Below are 23,431 nucleotides of genomic sequence, written 5' to 3' on the forward strand. Positions count from 1 at the left end.
CTATTTTTCTATGTGAGCGGTTGGTTTTAAAATGGCCGCCGACTGACCGCTTTCCCTTCTCTCTCCCGCCCAGACGCAGAGCAGCCTGTCGTGGGTTCCACCGGCCTGGACACGCCGCGCCTGGAGTCCTTCCTCCCCGCCCTGACGTCCATGGAGGGCTCGGCAGCCGCCGAGACCCCCGCCCTGGAGGCGGCCCCCCTGCCCGGCGAGCAATCCTCGCCCCTGCGCCTGCCGGCGACCCAAGAGGAGGCGGCAGCAGCGGCGGCGGCAGCGATCGCCCAGTCCCTGATGCCCCTGGATCCGGCGGAGGGCGCGCCGGAGAGAGCCGGCTCTGATGCCGAGGCACTGCAGATGGAGATGTCTCCCGCACCCACCAACGGTGAGATACCCCATCTACCCCTCTTCACCCTTCCCCTCTGGAGAGGGAAAGGCTACAAAAAGTAGTAAACACTGCCCAGTCTATCATCGGCTCTGACCTCCGTTCCATCGAGGGGATCTATCGCAGTCGCTGCCTCAAAAAGGCTGGCAGCATCATCAAGGACTCACACACCATCCTGTCCACTCACTCATCTCCCCGCTACCTTCAGGTAGAAGGTACAGGAGCCTGAAGACTGCAACGTCTAGGTTCAGAAATAGCTACTTCCCCACAGCCATCAGGCTATTAAACTCGGCTCGGACAAATCTCGAAACATTAATAGCCCATTATCTGTTATTTGCACCTTATCTGTTTATTTATTCATGTGTGTGTATATTTATATAATGGTATATGGACACACTGATCTGTTTTGTAGTCAATGCCTACTATGTTCTGTTGTGCTGAAGCAAAGCAAGAATTTCATTGTCCTAGCAGGGACACATGACAATAAACTCTCTTGAATCTTGAATCTCCCCCCTTCACCTCTCCCCCCCTTCCCCTCTCCCCCCCCCCCCCCCCCTTCCCCTCTCCCCCCTTCCCCTCTCCCCCTTTCCCCTCTCCCTCTTCCCCTCTCCGCCCTTTCCCTCTCCTCCCTTCCCCTCTCCCCCCTTCCCCTCTGGAGGCCACACCTGGAGTATTGTGTGCAGTTTTGGTCTCCTAATTTGAGGAAGGACATTTTTACTATTGAGGGAGTGCAGCGTAGGTTTACCAGGTTGATTCCCGGGATGGCGGGACTGTCATATGCTGAGAGAATGGAGTGGCTGGGCTTGTACACTCTGGAGTTTAGAAGGATGAGAGGAAATCTTATTGAAACAAATAAGATTATTAAGGGTTTGGACACGCTAGAGGCAGGAAATGTTCCCGATGTTGGGGGAGTCCAGAACCAGGGGCCACACACAGTTTAAGAATAAGGGGTCGGCCATTTAGAACGGAGACGGGGAAACACTTTTTCTCACAGAGAGTGGTTAGTCTGTGGAATTCTCTGCCTCAGATGGCGGTGGAGGCCGGTTCTCTGGATACTTTCAAGAGAGAGCTAGATAGGGTTCTTAAAGGTAGCAGAGTCAGGGGATATGAGGAGAAGGCAGGAACGGGGTACTGATTGGGGATGATCAGCCATGATCACATTGAATGGTGGTGCTGACTCGAAGGGCCGAATGGCTTCTACTCCTGCACCTACTGTCTATTTCCGCGCTGTGTCTCTGTACTAAGGTGTGTTTTCTCCCGTGTCCTCAGCCTCCCAGTCCCCGGAGAGAGTGGAGGGCTCGGACGCGCTGGTGACGGTGGGAAGCCAGCTGGAGGGCTCTCCGATGGACACCAGCAGCCCCGTGTCCGGCATCTTGGAGGAGGCGGCGGCTGAGGGTCTGGGGCCCGGGGTGGCCGAGCAGGAGAGGACGGGGGCCGAGGAACGGCGGCAGCCCGCCGAGTCGGCCCCCGCCGCAGAGGTCCGGGTGGAGACGTCCACCATCGGGGAGCTGAGGTGAGTGCATCTCGGATCCAAGCGTGGTCCCAGTCCCCATGGGTTGTCCACTTCCAAGCATGGTCCCAATCTCTTCATCAAAGCACTTCAACTCCCCCTCCCACTCCGTATCCGACCTCTCTGTCCTGGGTCTCCTCCATGGCCAGAGCGAGCAACACCGGAAATTGGAGGAACAGCACCTCATATTCCGCTTGGGGAGTCTGCATCCTGGGGGCATGAACATTGAATTCTCCCAATGTTGTTAGTCCTTGATGTCTCCTCCCCTTCCTCAAACCTCCTGCTGTCTCCTCCCATCCCCCAGCCTTCGGGCTCCTCCTCCTTTTTTCTTTCTTCTCCCCACCCCCCCCACCCCCGATCAGTCTGAAGAAGGGTTTCGGCCCGAAAGGTTGCCTTTTTCCTTCGCTCCATAGATGCTGCTGCTCCCGCTGAGTTTCTCCAGCTTTTTTGTGTGCCTATGGTCCCAATCTCCTTGGGTTGTCCTTATCCAAGCAAGATCCAAGCATGGTCCCAATCTCCATGGGTTGTCCACGTCCAAGCAAGATGCAAGCATGGCCCCAATCTCCTTGTGTTGTCCTCAACCAAGCCAGATCCCAATCTCCATGGGTGGTGTCCACAAACAAGTATGGTCCCAATCCCCATGGGTTGTCCTCGTCCAAGAATGGTCCCAATCTCCCTGTGTTGTCCTCAACCAAGCAAGATCTGGCTGCCAATTTTTGTCTACCAATCTCAATGGGTTGTCTTCGTCCAAGCCAGATCCAACCATGATACAAGTGGTGAATCTGTGGAATTCTCTGCCACAGAAGGTAGTTGAGGCCACAGTTCATTGGCTATATTTAAGAGGGAGTTAGATGTGGCCCTTGTGGCTAAAGGGATCAGGGGGTATGGTGAGAAGGCAGGTGCAGGATACTGAGTTGGATGATCAGCCATGATCATATTGAATGGCGGTGCAGGCTCAAAGGGCCGAATGGCCTACTCCTGCACCTATTGTCTATGTTTCTATGTGGCGACCGCATAGTCTCCTGCAGTCGCCTCATGTTTCTATGTTAAGATCCAAATCTCCATAGATGGTGTCCTCATACAAGCATGGTCCCAATCTCCCTGGGTGGTGTTCTCATCCAACCACAGTCACAATCTCCATTGGTTGTGTCCTCATCTCAGCCAGATCCAAGCACGGTCCCAATCCTCATGGGTTGTCCACATTCAATCACAGTCCCAATCTCCATGGATTGTGTCTGAAGAAGGGTCTCGACCCGAAACGTCACCCATTCCTTCGCTCCATAGATGCTGCCTGTCCCCGCTGAGTTTCTCCAGCATTTTTGTCTACCAATCTCCATGGGTTGTCTTCGTCCAAGCCAGATCCAACCATGATCCCAATCCCCATGGGTTGTCCGCATTCAACTGCAGTCCCAATAGACAATAGGTGCAGGAGTAGAGGCCATTCGGCCCTTCGAGCCAGCACCGCCATTCAATGTGATCATGGCTGATCATCCACAATCAGTACCCCGTTCCTGCCTTCTCCCCATATCCCCTGCCCCGCTATCTTTAAGAGCCCTATCTAGCTCTCTCCGGAAACTATCCAGAGAACCGGCTTCCACCGTCCTCTAAGGCAGAGAATTCCACAGACTCACCACTCTCTGTGAGAAAAAGTGTTTCCTTGTCACCGTTCTAAATGGCCGACCCCTTATTCTTAAACTGTGTGTGGCCCCTGGTTCTGGACTCCCCCAACATTGGGAACATGTTTCCTGCCTCTAGCGTGTCCAAGCCCTTAACAATCTTATATGTTTCAATGAGATACCCTTTCATCCTTCTAAACGCCAGAGTATACAAGCCCAGCTGCTCCATTCTCTCAGCATATGACAGTCCCGCCATCCCGGGAATTAACCTTGTAAACCTACGCTGCACTCCCTCAATAGCAAGAATGTCCTTCCTCAAATTAGGGGACCAAAACTGCACACAATACTCCAGGTGTGGTTTCACTAGGGCCCTGTACAACTGCAGAAGGACCTCTTTGCTCCTATATTCGATTCCTCTTGTTATAAAGGCCAACATGCCATTAGCTTTCTTCACCGCCTGCTGTACCTGCATGCTTACTTTCATAGACTGCTGAACAAGGACCCCCAGATTCCCCTTTTCCCAACTTGATGCCTTTTAGATAGTAATCTGCCTTCCTGTTTTTGCTACCAAAGTGGATAACCTCACATTTATCCGCATTAAACTTCATCCATATAATCCATATAAATTCATGTCATGGTCTCTCCAGGGATGCTGCCTGAGCCGCTGAGTTACTCCAGCATTTTGTGTCTGTCACTATATCCAGGCCTCTCTCGCTCTCTCTTGTTTGTTAAGTGATTGTTTCTGTCCCCTCTCTCCTGACAGTGTGTCCTCCTCGGTCACCTCGGTGGCCCTGCTGACCAGAGACGGCGTGCCCGGTGCCGTGGTGACGGCGTCTTCCGAGGGGCAGCCCTCGTCCCACAGCGATGAGGACCCGCTTGCAGGTAGGTCGCTCGCACGGAGCTGCAGCTTCCCGCGGCAAGGGCAGGCAGTAATAGATAATAGATAATAGACAATAGGTGCAGGAGTAGAGGCCATTCGGCCCTTCGAGCCAGCACCGCCATTCAATGTGATCATGGCTGATCATCCACAATCAGTACCCCGTTCCTGCCTTCTCCCCATATCCCCTGCCCCGCTATCTTTACGAGCCCTATCTAGCTCTCTCCGGAAACAATCCAGAGAACCGGCTTCCACCTAAGGCAGAGAATTCCACAGACTCACAACTCTCTGTGAAAAAGTGTTTCCTCATCTCTGTTCTATATGCCTTACCCCTTATTCTTAAACTGTGGCCCCTGGTTCTGGACTGCCCCAACATCGGGAACATGTTTCCTGCCTCTAGCGTGCTTCTCGTATTTGAACGCTCAGCTATAAGCAGTGAATCCTTCCTATTTGCTCCATTTAAGTCTCAGTTAACTCTGCCCTGTTGCAAAGTTTAAAAACAAAACAGCTTACCCAAGCTTTCCTCATAATTATAACTTTCCACAACCAGCACTTCTTGCCATGACCATCTCTGACTTCAAAACCCAAGAACTAATAATAATGGATGGGATTTATATAGCGCCTTTCTAATACTCAAGGCGCTTTACATCGCATTATTCATTCACTCCTCAGTCACACTCGGTGGTGGTAAGCTACTTCTGTAGCCACAGCTGCCCTGGGGCAGACTGACGGAAGCGTGGCTGCCAATCTGCGCCTACGGCCCCTCCGACCACCACCAATCACTCACACACATTCACACACATTCACACACAGGCAAAGGTGGGTGAAGTGTCTTGCCCAAGGACACAACGACAGTATGCACTCCAAGCGGGATTCGAACCGGCTACCTTCCGGTTGTCAGCCGAACACTTAGCCCATTGCCCCTTAGCCCACTATTCATCTACAATTATAAATGACAATAATATGAATCCCAATAATCTTCATTGGCTATAAATCTACCAATTGATCAAATCTTCACCCATTAAAAATACATTAATTTAGTCGAAGTAAACAGCAGTGTTCTCAAACCCAAGAAACAGTCTGAAGAAGGATCTCGACCCGAAACGCCACCCATTCCTTTTCTCCAGAAATGCTGTCTGTCCCACTGAGTTACTTCACCATTTTTTCAATTCAATTCAATTCAACTTTATAGTCATTGCACAAATACGAGTACAGGTACAACAAAATGCAGTTTAGTGTCTGGTCATAGTGCAAGACAGTAGAAATAAAAATACTGGTTAACAATGTGTGGACCGTGGATGAATTAAACTGGTACATAGGCAAATAAATGTAAACAAATGGGAGAGTATAAAAGATAGCTAGCGTCGGGACTGTGAGTTCAGCAGTGTAATGGTGTTATTGAAAAAGCTGTTCCTCAGCCTGCTTGTGCGAGACCTGAGGCTCCTGTACCGCCTCCCTGATGGGAGGAGGGCAAATAGTCCATGGTTAGGGTGGGAGGGGTCCTTGATGATTTTCCCGGCCCGTCTCAGACACCGTTTTCGGTGGAGGGCATCCATGGCAGGGAGCGGGGCACCAATGATGTGTTGAGCGGTTTTCACCACCCGTTGTAGTGCCTTCCTGTCCGCAACAGTGCAGCTGCTGTACCATACCGTGAAGCAGGTGGTCAGGATGCTTTCGATGGTACAGCGGTAGAAGTTGGTCAGGATCTGGGGGGACAGGTGGGCTTTCTTAAGCCTCCTCAGAAAGTAGAGGCGCTGCTGCGCCTTTTTGATCAGTTTGGTGGTATTGAGGGACCAGGACAGATCCTCCGAGATATGTACCCCGAGGAATTTGTAGTTGGAGACGCGCTCCACCTCAGTCCCGTTTATGTGGATGGGGGTATGTCTGCCCCCTCTGGTCTTCCTGAAGTCTACGATGATTTCCTTCGTCTTCTTAGAGTTGAGGACGAGGTTATTATTGGTACACCAGGCTGCCAGGTTCTGGACCTCCTCCCTGTAGGCTGATTTGTTGTTGTCACTGATCAGTCCTACCACCGTGGTGTCATCGGCAAATTTAATGATGGCGTTGGAGCTATACTTAGGGACGCAGTCATGGGTGAAGAGGGAGTATCTCCATCTTCAATGTAAACCAGCATCTGCAGTTCCTCCCTAAATATTTGAAGGGGCAGGAGAGCAGTAGCAGCGCTGACTAGTAGTACGGATTTTCCCTATTTTGTACGGAAATGCGATAAGAATACGGATGTACGGAATTGCTTTGTGAAAAGGTTAGGTAAAGGGGGAGGTGCAGCGAGACCTGGGCGTCCTTGTACACTGGTCACTGAAAGTTGGCGTGCAGGTAAACTCGCAATGCTCGGTGTTGGTATATTAATGATTTGGAAGAGGGAATTAGGAGCAACACTAGCAAGTCTGCGGATGACACAAAGCTGGTTGGCAGTGTGAACTGTGAAGAGGGTGTTAGGAGGTTGCAGGGTGACCTGGACAGGTTGAGTGAGTGCGTGGCAGATGCAGTATTATATAGATAAATGTGAGGTTATCCACTTTGGCGGCAAAAACAAGGGGGCAGATTATTATCTCAATGGGGTTAGGTTAGGTAAAGGGGAGGTGCAGCGAGACCTGGGCGTCCTTGTACACCGGTCACTGAAAGTTGGCGTTCAGGTACAGCAGGTAGTGAAGAAAGCTAATGGAATGTTGGCCTTCATAACAAGAGGATTTCAGTATAGGAGTAAAGAGGTTCTTCTGCAGTTATATAGGGCTCTGGTAAGATACATATGTGGAGTATTGTGTACAGTTTTGGTCTCCTAATTTGAGGAAGGACATCCTTGTGATTGTGGCAGTGCAGCGTAGGTTCACGAGACAGTCGGTCCTATAAAGCGGTCACGGTGGTGCAGCGGTAGAGTTGCTGCCTTACAGCGAATGCATCGCCAGCGCCGGGTTCCATCCCGACTACGGGCGCTGTCTGTACGGAGTTTGCACGTTCTCCCCGTGACCTGCGTGGGTTTTCTCCGAGATCTCCGGTTTCCTCCCACACTCCAAAGATGCGCGGGTTTGTAGGTTAATTGGCTTGGTGTTTGTGCAAATTGGCCCGAGTGTGTGTAGGATAGTGTTAGTGTGCGGGGATCGCTGGTCGGCGCGGACTCGGTGGGCCGAAGGGCCTGTTTCCGCGCTGTATCTCTAAACTAAACTAGTGTGTGAACGGGCGATCGCTGGTCGGCGCGGACTCGGTGGGCCGAAGGGCCTGTTTCCGCGCTGTTATCTCTGAAGTAATAAGGGAATGGGTGAAGCAGGGGGAGAGTTTGGGGCCTGTTCCAAGATGGCCGACTTCTGCCTCCTGTTTCTGCTCTGTATCTCTGAAGTAAAAAGGGAATGGGTGAAGCAGGGAGAGGATGGCGAGAGTTTGGGGCCTGTTCCAAGATGGCCGACGTTTGCCTCCTGTTGAGTTTGGGGCCTGTTCCAAGATGGCCGACTTCTGCCTCCTGTTTCCGCGCTGTATCTCTGAACTAAACTAGTCTGTGAACGGGCGATCGCTGGTCGGCACGGACTCGGTGGGCCTGTTTCCGCGTAGTATCTCTGAACTAAACGACATTTCAGCTCGCGGTCTGTTTAACCCTTACATTATTCGCCCCCCCCCCCCGTGCAGGAATCAGCCTCCCAGAGGGCGTGGACCCCTCCTTCTTGGCCGCCCTGCCCGAGGACATCCGGCGCGAGGTGCTGCAGAACCAGCTGGGCATCCGGCCCCCCAGCCGAGCGGCCGCCACGGTAGCTGCCACCGCCGCCGCTGCTGCTGCCGCCGCCGCCGCCACCCTGGTGGGCAACCAGTCGGTGACCGAGGTCAGCCCCGAGTTCCTGGCCGCCCTGCCGCCCGCCATCCAGGAGGAGGTAGGAGACCGCGCTCGGACGGACAAACGAACGGCGCGCTGGCAGTCGGCCGATAGGACTCCTTGCGCCGCCCTCCCCCGAGCCTCAGAGGAAGCGTCTCGACGATTCCCGGGATGGCGGGACTGTCATATGCTGAGAGAATGGAGCGGCTGGGCTTGTACACTCTGGAGTTTAGAAGGATGAGAGGGCATCTCATTGAAACATATAAGATTAATCAGGGTTTGGACACGCTAGAGGCAGGAAACATGTTCCCGATGTTGGGGGAGTCCGGAACCAGGGGCCACGCACACACAGTTTAAGAATAAGGGGTCGGCCATTTAGAACGGAGACGAGGAAACACTTTTTCACCCAGAGAGTTGTGAGTCTGTGGAATTCTCTGCCTCAGAGGGCGGTGGAGGCCGGTTCTCTGGATACTTTCAAGAGAGAGCTAGATAGGGCTCTTAAAGATAGCGGAGTCAGGGGATATGGGGAGAAGGCATGAACGAGGTCTCCCCCTCATCCTGCTAAACCCCAGCAAGGCCTAGCGCTGTCAAACGCTCATCGTATGTTAGATCCCGACCCGAAACATCATCCCTCCTTCCCCCCCCTTCCCTCAGGAAAAGGATCTCGACCAGAAACGTCACGCATCCACGTCCTCCCGAGATGTTGCCCGACCCGCTGAGTTCCTCGAGCACTCTGTGCTTTCCTCACGGTTCCAGCACCTGCAGTTTCTTGTGACTCCTATCGCTTGCCCCCACACCTCCCTCTCGCCTCCCTGACCAGATATTTCCCCCCCATCCTAGACCGAGGTGTCCCGATCCGAAACATCGCCTGTTCATCTCCCACCACAGGCGCTGCCTGACCCTCTGTTCCTCCAGCATGTTTGTTTATAGGTTAAGATTCCAGCATCTGCGGTCTCTTGTGTATCTTGTTGACGATGTTTCTTCTCTGTGTGTGTGTGTGTGTGTGTGTGTTTCTGTTTGTGTGTGTGCCTGTGTGTTTCCACGTATTTGTTTGTGTGCCTGTTTGTGTCGGCGTGTGTGTGCCTGCCTCTGTGTGTGTGTGTGTGTGTGTGTGTGTGTATGTGTGTCTCTGTGCGTGTGTGGATACCTCTCTGTGTCTGTTTGTGTTTGCATGTGTGTGTGCGTGGGTGTTAATGTATGCGTGGGTGCGTGTGCGTGCCTCTGTGTGTATGTGGGTGCGTGTGTGTGTGTGTCCGTGCCTCTGTGTGTCTGTGCGTGCCTTTGTGTGTGTGTGCGCGTGCCTCTGTGTGTGTGTGTGTGTGTGTGCGTGTGCGTGCATCTGTGCGTGTGTGTCTGTGTGTGTGTGCGTGCCTGTGTGTGTGCGTGCTTCTGTGTGTGTGCGTGCTTCTGTGTGTGTGTGTGCGTATGTGTGTGTATGTGTGTGTGTGTGCGTGCTTCTGTGTGTGTGTGTGCGTATGTGTGTGTGTGTGCGTATGTGTGTGTGTGTGCGTGTGTGTGCCTCTGTGCATGTGTGTGTGTGCCTCTGTGTGTGTGTGTGTGTGTGTATGTGTGTGTGCGCGTGTGTGTGTGTGTTTGTGTGTGTGGGTACGTGCATGTGTGTGCCCGCAGGTCCTGGCACAGCAGCGGGTGGAGCAGCAGCGGAGAGAGCTGGCACAGACGGCCAACTCGGACACGCCGATGGACCCGGTCACGTTCATCCAGACGTTGCCGTCGGACCTGCGCCGCAGCGTGCTGGAGGACATGGAGGACAGCGTGCTGGCAGTCATGCCGCCCGACATCGCGGCTGAAGCCCAGGCCCTGCGGCGAGAGCAGGAGGCGCGGCAGCGGCAGCTGATGCACGAGCGCCTGTTCAGCCACAGCAGCTCGTCCGCGCTCTCCGCCATTCTACGGAGTACAGGTACCCACTGCTCGCTCGCCTTCCCCCCACCGCACCCCCCCTCCGCCCGTCAGCACCCCGCCCCTGTGTCTCCACTGACTGGGAGACCGAGGACAAACGAGAAAATGCACCCCAACTTTTGATTAGAGACACAGCGCGGAAACAGGCCCTTCGGCCCACCGGGTCCGCGCCGACCAGCGATCGCCCGTTCACACACTAGTTTAGTTTAGAGATACAGGCCCTTCGGCCCACCTAGTCCGTGCCGACCAGCGATCCCCGCACACTAACACTATCCTACACACACACACACACACTAGGGACAATTTACAATTTTACCGAAGCCAATTAACCTACAAACCTGCGCGTCTTTGGAGTGTGGGAGGGAACCGGAGCACCCGGAGAAAACCCACGGGGAGAAAGTAAAAACTCCGTACAGACAGCACCCGTAGTTAGGATCGAACCCGTGTCTCGGGCGCTGTGAGGCGGCAACTCTACCACTGTGCCGCCCCTTGAGTTCCTTGCAAATGGCGTCCCAGGTAGAAAGTGTGGTCAAAACAGCTTTTGGCACATTGGCCTTCACCTGTCTAAGTGTAGACGTTGGGAAGTCATGTTTCATTGGTATAAGACATAGAAAAATAAGTGCAGGAGTAGAGGCCATTCGCCCCTTCGAGACAGCACCGCCATTCAATATGATCATGGCTGATCATCCCCAATCAGTACCCCGTTCCTGCCTTCTCCCCATATCCCTCGATTCCGTTAGCCTCAGGAGCTAAATCTAACTCTCTCTTGAAAACATCCAGAGAATTGGCCTCCACTGCGTTCTGTGGCAGAGAATTCCATAGATTCACAGCTCTCTGGGTGAAAAGGATCTCAGTCCGAAATGGCCGACCCCTTATTCTTAAACTGTGTGTGACCCCTGGTTCTGGACTCCCCCAACATGGGGAACATTTTTCCTGCATCTAGCCTGTATAATCCTTTAAGAATTTTATATGTTTCTATCAGATACCCCTCTCATCCTAAATTCCTGTGAATACAAACCCAGTCGCCCCATTCTTTCATCGTATGTCAGTCCCGCCATCCCGGGAATTAACCTGGTGAACCTACGCTGGGCTCCCTCAATAGCAAGAATGTCCTTCCTCTCAAAATTCGGAGATCAAAACTGCACACAATACCGCAGGTGTGGTCTCACCAGGGCCCTGCACAACTGCAGAAGGACCTCCTTGCTCCGAAACTCAAATCCTCTCGCTGGAATTTTATCTATTTCTATAAGATCCCGAGAGGCAGGAACGGGGTACTGGTCCCCTAATTTGAGGAAGGACATTCTTGCTATTGAGGTAGCCTAGCGTAGGTTCACCAGGTTAATTCCCGGGATGGCGGGACTGTCATATGCTGAGAGAATGGAGCGGCTGGGCTTGTACACTCTGTGGAGTTTAGAAGGATAAGAGGGGATCTTATTGAAACATATTAGAGTATTAAGGGTTTGGACACGCTAGAGGCAGGAAACATGTTCCCGATGTTGGGGGAGTCCAGAACCATGGGCCACACACAGTTTAAGAATAAGGGGTAAGCCATTTAGAACGGAGACGAGGAAACACTTTTTCTCACAGAGAGTTGTGAGTCTGTGAAATTCTCTGCCTCCGAGGGCAGTGGAGGCCGGTTCTCTGGATGCTTTCAAGTGAGAGCTAGATAGGGCTCTTAAAGAAAGCGGAGTCAGGGGATATGGGGAGAAGGCAGGAACGGGGCACTGATTGGGGGTGATCAGCCGTGATCACATTGAATGGCGGTGCTGGCTCGAAGGGGTGAATGGCCTTACTCCTGCACCTATTGTCTATTGAATGATGGTGCTGGCTCGAAGGGCTGAATGGCCTACTCCTGCACCTATTATCTATTGAAGGAAGGAATGAAGGAGAGGGGGAGAGATTCTAACGCCCGCTTTGTTCCCCAGGCTTCACCGGTCGTTTGGGCGGAAACCGAGGGGTGCAGTACACACGCCTGGCCGTGCAGAGGAGCGGGGCCTTCCAGTGGGGGAGCGGAACGCACAACAGGTACACGGGGCGCGGCAGCGTGGCGCGCTTTCTCTCGAGCCGTCCGGACTAGGATCGACCCTCTGGTCCCAGCACCATGAATGAACACGTTTATTGAAGGGAGACACAAAATGCTGGAGTAACTCAGCGGGACAGGCAGCATCTCTGGAGAGAAGGAACGGGCGACATTTCGGGTCGAGACCCTTCTTCAGACTGATGCCAGGGGACAGATATAGAATGCAGTCGGAGACAGTAAGACTGGCGGGGGAACTGGGAAGGGGAAGAAACGTCGCCTATTTCCTTCGCTCCATAGATGCTGCCGCACCCGCTGAGTTTCTCCAGCAATTTTGTCTACCTCCGATTTTCCAGCATCTGCAGTTCCTTCTTGAACACGAAAGCTATCTGAAGTTGGAGAAGTCAACTTCTGGTGGCCGACTAGGAAAAGGGGAGATGCAGCGAGACCTGGGTGTCATGGTACACCAGTCATTGAAAGTGGGCATGCAGGTGCAGCAGGCAGTGAAGAAAGCGAATGGTATGTTAGTTTTCATAGCAAAAGGATTTGAGTATAGGAGCAGGGAGGTTCTACTGCAGTTGTACAGGGGCTTGGTGAGACCACACCTGGAGTATTGCGTACAGTTTTGGTCTCCAAATCTGAGGAAGGACATTATTGCCATAGAGGGAGTGCAGAGAAGGTTCACCAGACTGATTCCTGGGATGTCAGGACTGTCTTATGAAGAAAGACTGGATAGACTTGGTTTATACTCTAGAATTTAGGAGATTGAGGGGGGATCTTATAGAAACTTACAAAATTCTTAAGGGGTTGGACAGGCTAGATGCAGGAAGATTGCTCCCGATGTTGGGGAAGTCCAGGACAAGGGGTCACAGCTTAAGGATAAGGGGGAAATCCTTTAAAACCGAGATGAGAAGAACTTTTTTCACACAGAGTGGTGAATCTCTGGAACTCTCTGCCACAGAGGGTAGTCGAGGCCAGTTCATTGGCTATATTTAAGAGGGAGTTAGATGTGGCCCTTGTGGCTAAGGGGATCAGAGGGTATGGAGAGAAGGCAGGTACGGGATACTGAGTTGGATGATCAGCCATGATCATATTGAATGGCGGTGCAGGCTCGAAGGGCCGAATGGCCTACTCCTGCACCTAATTTCTATGTTTCTAAGTCAATGTTCACACTGCTGGAGTGTAAACTACCCAAGCGAAATATAATGCACTGTTCCTCCAATGCAGGAGGCCCAGGACAGAAAGGTCGGATTGGGAATGGGAGGGGGAGTTGAAGTGCTGAGCCACCAGGAAATCGGTTAGGTTGAGACGGACTGAGCGGAGGTGTTGAGCGAAACGATCGCCGAGCCTGCACTCCATGGAATAGAGACCCAGCTTGCTCAACCTCTCTCTGTAGCTCACACCCTCTAGTCCTGGCAACATCCTCGTAAATCTTCTCTGAACCCTTTCAAACTTGACAATATCTTTCCTATAACACGGTGCCCAGAATTCCACAGACTCACCACTCTCTGTGAGAAAAAGTGTTTCTTCGTTCTCCGTTCTGAATGGCTGACTCCTTATTCTTAAACTGTGAGTGGCCCCTGGTTCTGGACTCCCCCAACATCGGGAACATGTTTCCTGCCTCTAGCGTGTCCAAGCCCTTAACAATCTTATATGTTTCAATGAGATGCCCTCTCATCCTTCTAAACTCCAGAGTGTACAAGCCCAGCTGCTCCATTCTCTCAGCATATGACAGTCCCGCCATCCCAGGAATTAACCTGGTGAACCTACGCTGGGCTCCCTCAATAGCAAGAATAATAATAATAATAATAAATTTTATTTATGGGCGCCTTTCAAGAGTCTCAAGGACACCTTACAAAAATTGAGCATGTAGAGGAAAAACATGTAAGGGGAATGAAATAAATAGTAGAGACATGACTAGTACACAAAGTAAAGACAGAATTCAATACAAAACACAGTATGGGGCAATTAATGCACAGATGAAAAGGGAGGGGGACGTGGGGCTAAGGATAGGCAGAGGTGAAGAGATGGGTCTTGAGGCGGGACTGGAAGATGGTGAGGGACACGGAATTGCGGATCAGTTGGGGGAGGGAGTTCCAGAGCCTGGCAGCTGCCCTGGAGAAGGCTCTGTCCCCAAAACTGCGGAGGTTGGACTTGTGGATGGAGAGGAGACCGGCTGATGTGGATCTGAGGGACAGTGAGGGTTGGTAGGGGGAGAGGAGGTCAGTGAGATATGGGGGGGCCAGATGGTGGAGGGCTTTGTAGGTGAGGACCAGGATTTTGTAGGTGATCCGGTGGGAGATGGGAAGCCAGTGAAGTTTTTTGAGGACTGGAGTGATGTGATGCCAGGATTTCTCAGTCGCCTTCCTCAGTCGTCTTCAGTCTGGCCCGCTGAGTTTCTCCAGCATTTTTTGTAAATTATTTTTGTAAATGGTTGATGGATAATGAAACTGATGTTGGCTGCGTTCTCCCCGCAGGGCGTCGAGCAGCAGCAACGTGGACAGCCTGCTGAGGCTCCGCGGACGTCTACTACTCGACCACGAGGCGCTCTCCTGCCTGCTGGTGCTGCTGTTTGTGGACGAGCCCAAGCTGAACACCAGCCGCCTGCACCGAGTGCTGCGCAACCTCTGCTACCACACGCAGACGCGTAACTGGGTGATCAAGAGCCTGCTGTCCATCCTGCAGCGCAGCAGCGAGAGCGAGCTGTGCATCGAGACGCCCAAGCACCCGGAGGAGAAGGGCAAGCGGGCGACCAAGGCGGGCGCCACCGCCTCCGCCGCCACCGCCGGCCACGAGCACCGGCCCCTCGACCTGCTGCACAAGATGGAGGCCAAGACCACCAGCCAGCTCTCCTGGCTCTCCGTCTCCATGGACGCCGCCCTGGGCTGCCGCACCAACATCTTCCAGATCCAGCGGTCGGGCGGGCGCAAGCACTCGGAGAAGCACGTAGGCTGTGGCTCCACCGTACACATCCACCCGCAGGCCGCGCCTGTCGTATGTCGCCATGTTCTGGACACCTTGATACAGCTCGCCAAGGTGAGCGTCACCTTCAGCATCAAAATCAGCATTCAGAGGGTCTCATAGAAACATAGAAATTAGGTGCAGGAGTAGGCCATTCGGCCCTTCGAGCCTGCACCGCCATTCAATATGATCATGGCTGATCATCCAACTCAGTATCCTGTACCTGCCTTCTCTCCATACCCTCTGATCCCCTTAGCCACTAGGGCCACATCTAACTCCCTCTTAAATATAGCCAATGAACTAGCCTCGACTACCCTCTGTGGCAGAGAGTTCCAGAGATTCACCACTCTCTGTGTGAAAAAAGTTCTTCTCATCTCGGATTTAAAGGATTTCCCCCTTATCCTTAAGCTGTGACCCCTTGTCCTGGACTTCCCCAACATCGGGAGCAATCTTCCTGCATCTAGCCTGTCCAACCCCTTAAGAATTTTGTAAGTTTCTCGACCCGAAACGTCACCCATTCCCTCTGTCCACTGAGTTACTCCAGCTTTTTGTGTCTATGTTCAACTGTGTTCAACTGTGAAGAGGATGTTAGGAGGTTGCAGGTTGACCTGGACAGGATGAGTGAGTGGGCAGATGCGTGGCAGATGCAGTATAATATAGATAAATGTGAGGTTATCCACTTTGGCGGCAAAAACAAGGGGGCAGATTATTGTCTCAATGGGGTTAGGTTAGGTAAGGGGGAGGTGCAGCGAGATCTGGGCGTCCTTGTACACCGGTCACTGAAAGTTGGCGTGCAGGTACAGCAGGTAGTGAAGAAAGCTAATGGAATGTTGGCCTTCATGTATAGCCCTTGTGGCTAAAGGGATCAGGGGGTATGGAGAGAAGGCAGGTACAGGATACTGAGTTGGATGATCAGCCATTATCATATTGAATGGCGGTGCAGGCTCGAAGGGCCGAATGGCCTACTCCTGCACCTATTTTCTATGTTTCTATAACAAGAGGATTTCAGTATAGGAGTAGAGAGGTTCTTCTGCAGTTGTATAGGGCTCTGGTGAGACCACATCTGGAGTATTGTGTGCAGTTTTGGTCTCCTAATTTGAGGAAGGACATTCTTGCTATTGAGGGAGTGCAGCGTATGTTTACAAGGTTAATTCCCGGGATGGTGGGACTGTCATATGCTGAGAGAATGGAGCAGCTGGGCTTGTACACTCTGGAGTTTAGAAGGATGAGAGGAGATCTCATTGAAACATATAAGATTGTTAAGGGCTTGGACACGCTGGAGGCAGGAAACATTTTCCCGATGTTGGGTGAGTCCAGAACCAGGGGCCACAAACACACAGTTTAAGAATAAGGAGTAAGCCATTTAGAACGGAGATGAGGAAACACTTTTTCTCACAGAGAGTTGTGAGTCTGTGGAATTCTCTGCCTCAGAGGGCGGTGGAGGCCGGTTCTCTGGATGCTTTCAAGAGAGAGCTAGATAGGGCTCTTAAAGTTAGCGGAGTCAGGGGATATGGGGAGAAGGCAGAAACGGGGTACTGATTTGGGAATGTTCAGCCATGATCACATTGACTGGCGGTGCTGGCTCGAAGGGCCGAACGGCCTACTCCTGCACCTATTGTCTATTGTTTAATTATTCTATTGTTGTGGCTAAGGGGATCAGAGGGTATGGAGAGAAGGCAGGTACGGGATACTGAGTTGGATGATCAGCCATGATCATATTGAATGGCGGTGCAGGCTCGAAGGGCCGAATGGCCTACTCCTGCACCTAATTTCTATGTTTCTATGTTTAAGAAGGAACTGCAGATGCTGGAGAATCGAAGGGAGACAAAATTGCTGGAGAAACTCAGCGGGTGCGGCAGCTTCTATGGAGCGAAGGAAATTGCTAACGCTTCGGGCCTACTCCTGCACCTATTGTCTATTGTCTGCTGTGTATTGTCCTCCGCAGGTATTTCCCAGCCACTTCACGCAGCAGAAGGCGAAGGAGACCGCCAGCGAGACGGACAAGGAGAAGCTGAGCAAGCCGCCGGTGTTGACCAGCCCTTGTCTGGGCCAGCCGGTGGCGGTGGGGACCGGAGGCGGCGGAGGGGGTAGCGTCGGCGGAGGCGGCGGGAGCTACGGCGGCGCCACCGCGTCCGGCATCTCCACCGACTTCTGGGACCTGCTGGTGAAGCTGGACAACATGAACGTCAGCCGCAAGGGCAAGACGTCGGTCAAGGTGGCGCCCACCGGCGCCAGCGAGGGCGAGAGCAGCCAGTGCAGCCTGGAGTCCTCACCCCTGGGCCAGCTGATGAACATGCTCTCCCACCCGGTCATCCGACGCAGCTCCCTGCTGACCGAGAAGCTGCTGCGCCTCCTCTCCCTCATCTCCATCGCGCTGCCCGACAAGGCGACGGAGGTGGCCGTCAGCCACGGGGCGGCTGCAGAAGTCACCCTCATCGGCCCCGTCACCCGTAAGTCCCCTCTCCTCTCCTTCGCCTCCCCTCCCTTCTCTTCCCCTCCTCTCTCCTCTCTTCCCCTCCCCTCCTCCTCCCCTCCCCTTTCTTACCCTCGCCGTCCCCTCTCTTCCCCTCCCCTCCTCTCTCCTCTCTTCCCCTCCCCTCTCTTCCCCATCCCCTCCCTTTTCTTCCCCTCCTCTCCCCTCTCTTCCCCTCCCCCTCCCCTCTCATCCCTCCCCTCTCTTCCCCTCCCCTCCCTTTTCTTCCCCTCCTCTCTCCTCTCTTCCCCTCCCCTCTCTTCCCCTCCCCTCCCTTTTCTTCCCCTCCTCTCCCCTCTCTTCCCCTCCCCCTCCCCTCTCTTCCCCTCCCCTCTCTTCCCCTCCCCTCCCCTCCTCTCTCCTCTCTCCTCTCTTCCCCTCCCCTCTCATCCCCTCCCCTCCCCTCCCCTCTCTTCCCCTCCCCTCCCCTCCCCTCTCTTCCCCTCCCCTCCCCCCCCTCCCCTTCCCTCTCATCCCCTCCCCTCCTCTCCTCTCCTCTCTTCCCCTCTCCTCACCATTTCCATGCCTGTTTTTATAGCATTTAATCGCCCTCCCGTACATGTTTGCAGGTTAACTATCTTGGTAAAACTGAGTTGCCCCTGGTGTGTGCATAGGTTAATGCCAATGTGCGTGAATCGCTGGTGGGTGCGGCCGAAGGGCCTGTTTCTGCGCTGCATCACTAGACTAACCAGCTCAGGTCCCCTTCTGCCCACCATGTCCTGCTAAGGCACCAAGTGCTGGAGTAACTCGGCAGGTCAGGCAGCATCTCTGGAGAAAAGGAATACGGGTGTCGGGGTGATGGGCAGAAGGCAGGAGAATGGGGTTCGGAGGGAGAGGTAGATCAGCCATGATTGAATGGCAGAGTTGACCTGATGGGCTGAATGACCTAATTCTACTATTCCTTATGACTGATGAATAGGGGACGTTTCGGGCCGAGACCCTTCTTCAGTCTCAGCCCTGTAGTCCTCATCCCTATGAATCTCACCCCCAGCCAAGAGGAGTTGAGTATAGGAGCAAAGAGGTCCTTCTGCAGTTGTACAGGGCCCTGGTGAGACCACACCTGGAGTATTGTGTGCAGTTTTGGCCTGTTGGCCTTCATAACAAGAGTTGAGTATCGGAGCAAAGAGATCCTTCTGAAGTTGTACAGGGCCCTAGTGAGACCAAACCTAGAGTATTGTGTGCAGTTTTGGTCTCCAAATTTGAGGAAGGACATTCTTGCTATTGAGGGAGTGCAGCGTAGGTTCACCAGGTTAATTCCTGGGATGGCAGGACTGTCATATATTGAGAGAATGGAGCGGCTGGGCTGGTATACACTGGAATTTGGAAAGATGAGAGGATATCTTATTGAAACATATAAGATTATTAAGGGATTGGACACGCTAGAGGCAGGAAACATGTTCCCGATGTTAGGGGAGTCCAGAACCAGGGACCACACAGTTTAAGAATAAGGGGTTGGCCATTTGGAATGATTTTATCACCCAGAAATTTGTGAATCTGTGGAATTCTCTGCCTCAGAGGGTGGTGGAGGCCGGTTCTCTGTATGGTTCAAGAGAGAGTTAGATAGAGCTCTTAAAGATAGTGGAGTCAGGGGATAGAAACATAGAAAATAGGTGCAGGTGTAGGCCATTCGGCCCTTCGAGCCTGCACCGCCATTCAATATGATCATGGCTGATCATCCAACTCAGTATCCTGTAACTGCCTTCTCTCCATACCCCCTGATCACTTTAGCCACAAGGGCCACATCTAACTCCCTCTTAAATATAGCCAATTAACTGGATATGGGGAGAAGGCAGGAACGAGGTACTGATTGGGGATGATCAGCCATGATCACAGTGAATGGCGGTGCCGGCTCGAATGGACTACTCCTGCACCTATTGTCTATTGTCTGTTGTCTAAGACCTCCTTCCCGTAGCAGGGTGGGTGAAAGCCAAACGCCGTACTCTAACACTTTCATTCTCTCCCCCCAGCAACGCCGAAACCTACCAAGTCACCGGCGAAGGCCACGTCGGAGGTGGCAGTCGGCGCCAACGAAGGCAAGGCCCAGAACTCCGGCCTAACGGAGAAACAACTGCAGCTCTCTGTGGAGGTAACGTGGGCCCCAAACCTCGCTCGCAAAGCCTGCCCGCGTAGGCCCCGGCCCTCCGCTCGCCGAGCCTCTCGCCTCCGCTGTGTGGCGTGGCCGTTTCCACCGGCGTGGGCAATCCACGACCAGTGGGCGCAGCCTCACAGGATGGAGTTCTTTAGCCAGAGGGTGGTGAATCTGTGGGATTCTTTGCCGCAGACGGCAGTGGAGGCCACGTCAGTGGATATATTTGGCGGAGATAGATAGATCCTTGATTAGTACGGGTGTCAGTGATTATGGGGAGAAGGCACGAGAATGGGGTTAGGAGGGAGAGATAGATGGACAATAGACAATAGGTGCAGGAGTAGAGGCCATTTGGTCCTTTGAGCGAGAACCCCCATTCTCTGTGATCATGGCTGATCGTCCCCAATCAGTACCCCGTTCCTGCCTTCTCTCCATATTCCCTGATATGATTGGCCATGATAGAAACATAGAAAATAGGTGCAGGACGAGGCCATTCGGCCCTTCGAGCCAGAACCGCCATTCATTGTGATCATGGCTGATGGTCCCCTATCAATAACCCGTGCCTGTCTTCTCCCCATATCCCTTGATTCCACCAGCCCCTAGAGCTCTATGCAACTCTCTCTTAAATCCATCCAGTGACTTGGCCTCCACTGCCCTCTGTGGCAGGGAATTCCACAAATTCACAACTCTCTGGGTGAAAAAGTTTTTTCTCACCTCAGTCCTAAATGGCCTCCCCTTTATTCTAAGTGTGTGGCCCCTGGTTCTGGACTCGCCCAACATTGGGAACATTTTCCCTGCATCTAGCTTGACCAGTCCTTTTATAATTTTATATGTTTCTATAAGATATCCCCTCATCCTTCTAAATTGAATGGCGGAGTAGACTTGATGGGCTGAATGGCCTAATTCTACTCCTATCACTTGATGATCCTTCCTCACCACCTTCCTAAAGGAGCGTCCTTTAATTCTGAGGCTGTGCCCTCTGGTCCTAGAATCTCCCACTAGTGGAAATATCCTCTCCACATCCACTCTATCTAGGCCTTTCATTATTCAGTAAGTTTCAATGGCTACTATCTAAATGGCGTCAAGTTGGGAAAAAGGGGAAGTACAACGGGATCTGGGGGTCCTTGTACATCAGTCTATGAAAGTAAGCATGCAGGTACAGCAGGCAGTGAAGAAAGCGAATGGCATGTTGGCCTTTATAACAAGAAGAATCGAATATAGGAGCAAAGAGGTCCTTCTGCAGTTGTACAGATCCCTGGTGAGACCACACCTGGAGAATTGTGTGCAGTTTTGATCCCCTAATTTGAGGAAGGACATTCTTGCTATTGAGGGAGTGCAGCGTAGGTTTATAAGGTTAATTCCCGGGATGGCGGGACTGTCATACGCTGAGAGAATGGAGCAGCTGGGCTTGTACACTCTGGAGTTTAGAAGGATGAGAGGGTTTCTCATTGAAACATATAAGATTATTAAGGGTTTGGACACGCTAGAGGCAGGAAACATGTTCCCGATGTTGGGGGAGTCCAGAACCAGGGGCCACACACAGTTTAAGAATAAGGAGTAAGCCATTTAGAACGGAGACGAGGAAACACTTTTTCTCACAGAGAGTTGTGAGTCTGTGGAATTCTCTGCTTCAGAGGGCGGTGGAGGCCGGTTCTCTGGATGCTTTCAAGAGAGAGATAGATAGGGCTCTTAAAAATAGCGGGAATCAGGGGATATGGGGAGAAGGCAGGCACGGGGTACTGATTGTGGATGATCAGCCATGATCACATTGAATGGCGGTGCTGGCTCGAAGGGCCGAATGGCCTACTCCTGCACCTATTGTCTATTGTGGTAACGCCCCCCTCTCTGCCTCGTTCCGCAGGTGCTGACATCTCACTCGTGCTCGGAGGAAGGTCTCGAGGACGCGGCCAATATCCTGCTCCAGCTCTCGAGGGGCGAGCCGGGGACGAGAGACACCGTTCTGAAGCTGCTCCTCAGCGGCGCTCGGCAGCTGGGATACACGCTGTGCCAGCAGATAGGTACGGGCGTTGCGCCCACGCGCCAGCGCGTCCACCGCGTTTACTTCTCCCGTGCCCTCCGATACTTTTTCACGCAGCGCTGTCTCCCGGTTAAACTCTCCTTGCGAGCTCGGCCCCCTGGCATCCCACGTTAACCTATTTAAAGGCCGTCACGCAGGCGAATTGACGTGAAGGGAAACCGGAGCACCCGGAGCAAACCCACGCTCTCCCCATGACCTGCGTGGGTTTTCTCCGAGATCTTCGGTTTCCTCCCACACTCCAAAGACGTACAAGTTTGTGGGTTAATTGGCTTGGTAAATATAAAAACTGCCTCTAGTGGGTATTGGATAGTGTTAATACGCGGGGATCGATGGTCGGCGCGGACCCAGTGGGCCGAAGGGCCTGTTTCCGCGCTGTATCTCTAAACTATAAACAAAGATCACCCCTCATCCTCATGTGCAGGGCCCTAGTGAGACCACACCTAGAGTATTGTGTGCAGTTTTGGCCTGTTGGCCTTCATAACAAGAGGAGTTGAGTACAGGAGCAAAGTGGTCCTTCTGCAGTTGTACAGGGCCCTGGTGAGACCACACCTGGAGTATTGTGTGCAGTTTTGGTCCCCTAATTTGAGGAAGGACATTCTTGCTATTTGATAAGGTCCCACATAGGAGATTAGTGGGCAAAATTAGGGCACATGGTATTGGGGGTAGAGTGCTGACATGGATAGAGAAGTGGTCGGCAGACAGGAAACAAAGAGTAGGGATTAACGGGTCCCTTTCACAATGGCAGGCAGTGACTAGTGGGGTATCGCAAGGCTCGGTGCTGGGACCGCAGCTCTTTACAATATGCATGAAGGGATTCAAAGTAACATTAGCAAATTTGCAGATGACACAAAGCTGGGTGGCATTGTGAACTGTGAGGAGGATGCTATGAGAATGCAGGGTGACTTGGACAGGTTGGGGGAGCGGGCAGATGCATGGCAGATGCAGTTTAATGCGGATAAATGTGAGGTTATCCACGTCCTTGTTTAACGCTGCCTTCCTTGTGTCCCCACAGGTACTTTGCTCGCCGAGCTACGAGAGTACAACCTAGACCAGCAGCGGTCAGCGCAGTCCGACTGCCAGTCGCCCGAGGGCACGACAGACGACCAGCCCCAGCTCACCAAACTGAAAGGAAAGATGCAAAGCAGGTACGTTCGGTAAGAATAAAGAGTAAAGGGCCTGTCCCACTTGCATGAGATTGCGTGCGTTTGGCGCGACCAAACGTAAGCGGAGTTCGCGCTAAGTACGCGCGTGATGTCATTTGCTTCATGCTTACCAATCAGCTGGGCAGGAGGCGGGCCGACTGAATTTGAGCGTCGGGCGGTGACGTCATCGCGCAAAGCCGCGCCGGGCGGTGACATCATCGCGCAACGCCACGCCGGGCGGCGACGTCATCGCGCAACGCCACGCGCTAGGCGTACGCTGTCAAGACGCTGCGTGGCCACACGGTGTCCATACGCCTCAAGCGACCACAAGGTCGCGTAATTTGCGAGCCAAGGTCACGTAAGTGGGACAGGCCCTTTAGCCATTTAGAACGGAGACGAGGAAACACTTTTTCTCACAGCGAGTGGTGAGTCTGTGGAATTCTCTGCCTCAGAGGGCGGTGGAGGCCGGTTCTCTGGATGCTTTCAAGAGAGAGCTAGATAGGGCTCTTAAAGATAGCGGAGTCAGGGGATATGGGGAGAAGGCAGGAACGGGGTACTGATTGAGGATAATCAGCCATGATCACATTGAATGGCGATG

The 23,431-nt window shown here is 52.9% G+C and overlaps 1 protein-coding gene across 1 annotated transcript in view; it reads left to right on the top strand.

Annotated features, from left to right (window-relative positions):
• The window catches only part of LOC116969088 (E3 ubiquitin-protein ligase HUWE1-like), a gene marked incomplete at its 5' end in the record, with an annotated part of 64,759 nt that overhangs the window by 37,882 nt on the left and 3,446 nt on the right, over positions 1–23,431 (top strand). The window contains 11 exons of the mRNA XM_033016038.1: positions 74–379; positions 1,649–1,892; positions 4,269–4,387; positions 8,019–8,257; positions 9,829–10,117; positions 12,042–12,141; positions 14,611–15,169; positions 17,040–17,544; positions 19,535–19,653; positions 21,515–21,671; positions 22,704–22,836. Of these exons, the coding sequence (XP_032871929.1) occupies positions 74–379; positions 1,649–1,892; positions 4,269–4,387; positions 8,019–8,257; positions 9,829–10,117; positions 12,042–12,141; positions 14,611–15,169; positions 17,040–17,544; positions 19,535–19,653; positions 21,515–21,671; positions 22,704–22,836 (2,770 nt within the window). The remainder of the gene's footprint in view (positions 1–73; positions 380–1,648; positions 1,893–4,268; positions 4,388–8,018; positions 8,258–9,828; positions 10,118–12,041; positions 12,142–14,610; positions 15,170–17,039; positions 17,545–19,534; positions 19,654–21,514; positions 21,672–22,703; positions 22,837–23,431) is intronic.

Source organism: Amblyraja radiata, unplaced genomic scaffold (assembly GCF_010909765.2).
Source record: "Amblyraja radiata isolate CabotCenter1 unplaced genomic scaffold, sAmbRad1.1.pri S103, whole genome shotgun sequence".
Taxonomy (NCBI): domain Eukaryota; kingdom Metazoa; phylum Chordata; class Chondrichthyes; order Rajiformes; family Rajidae; genus Amblyraja; species Amblyraja radiata.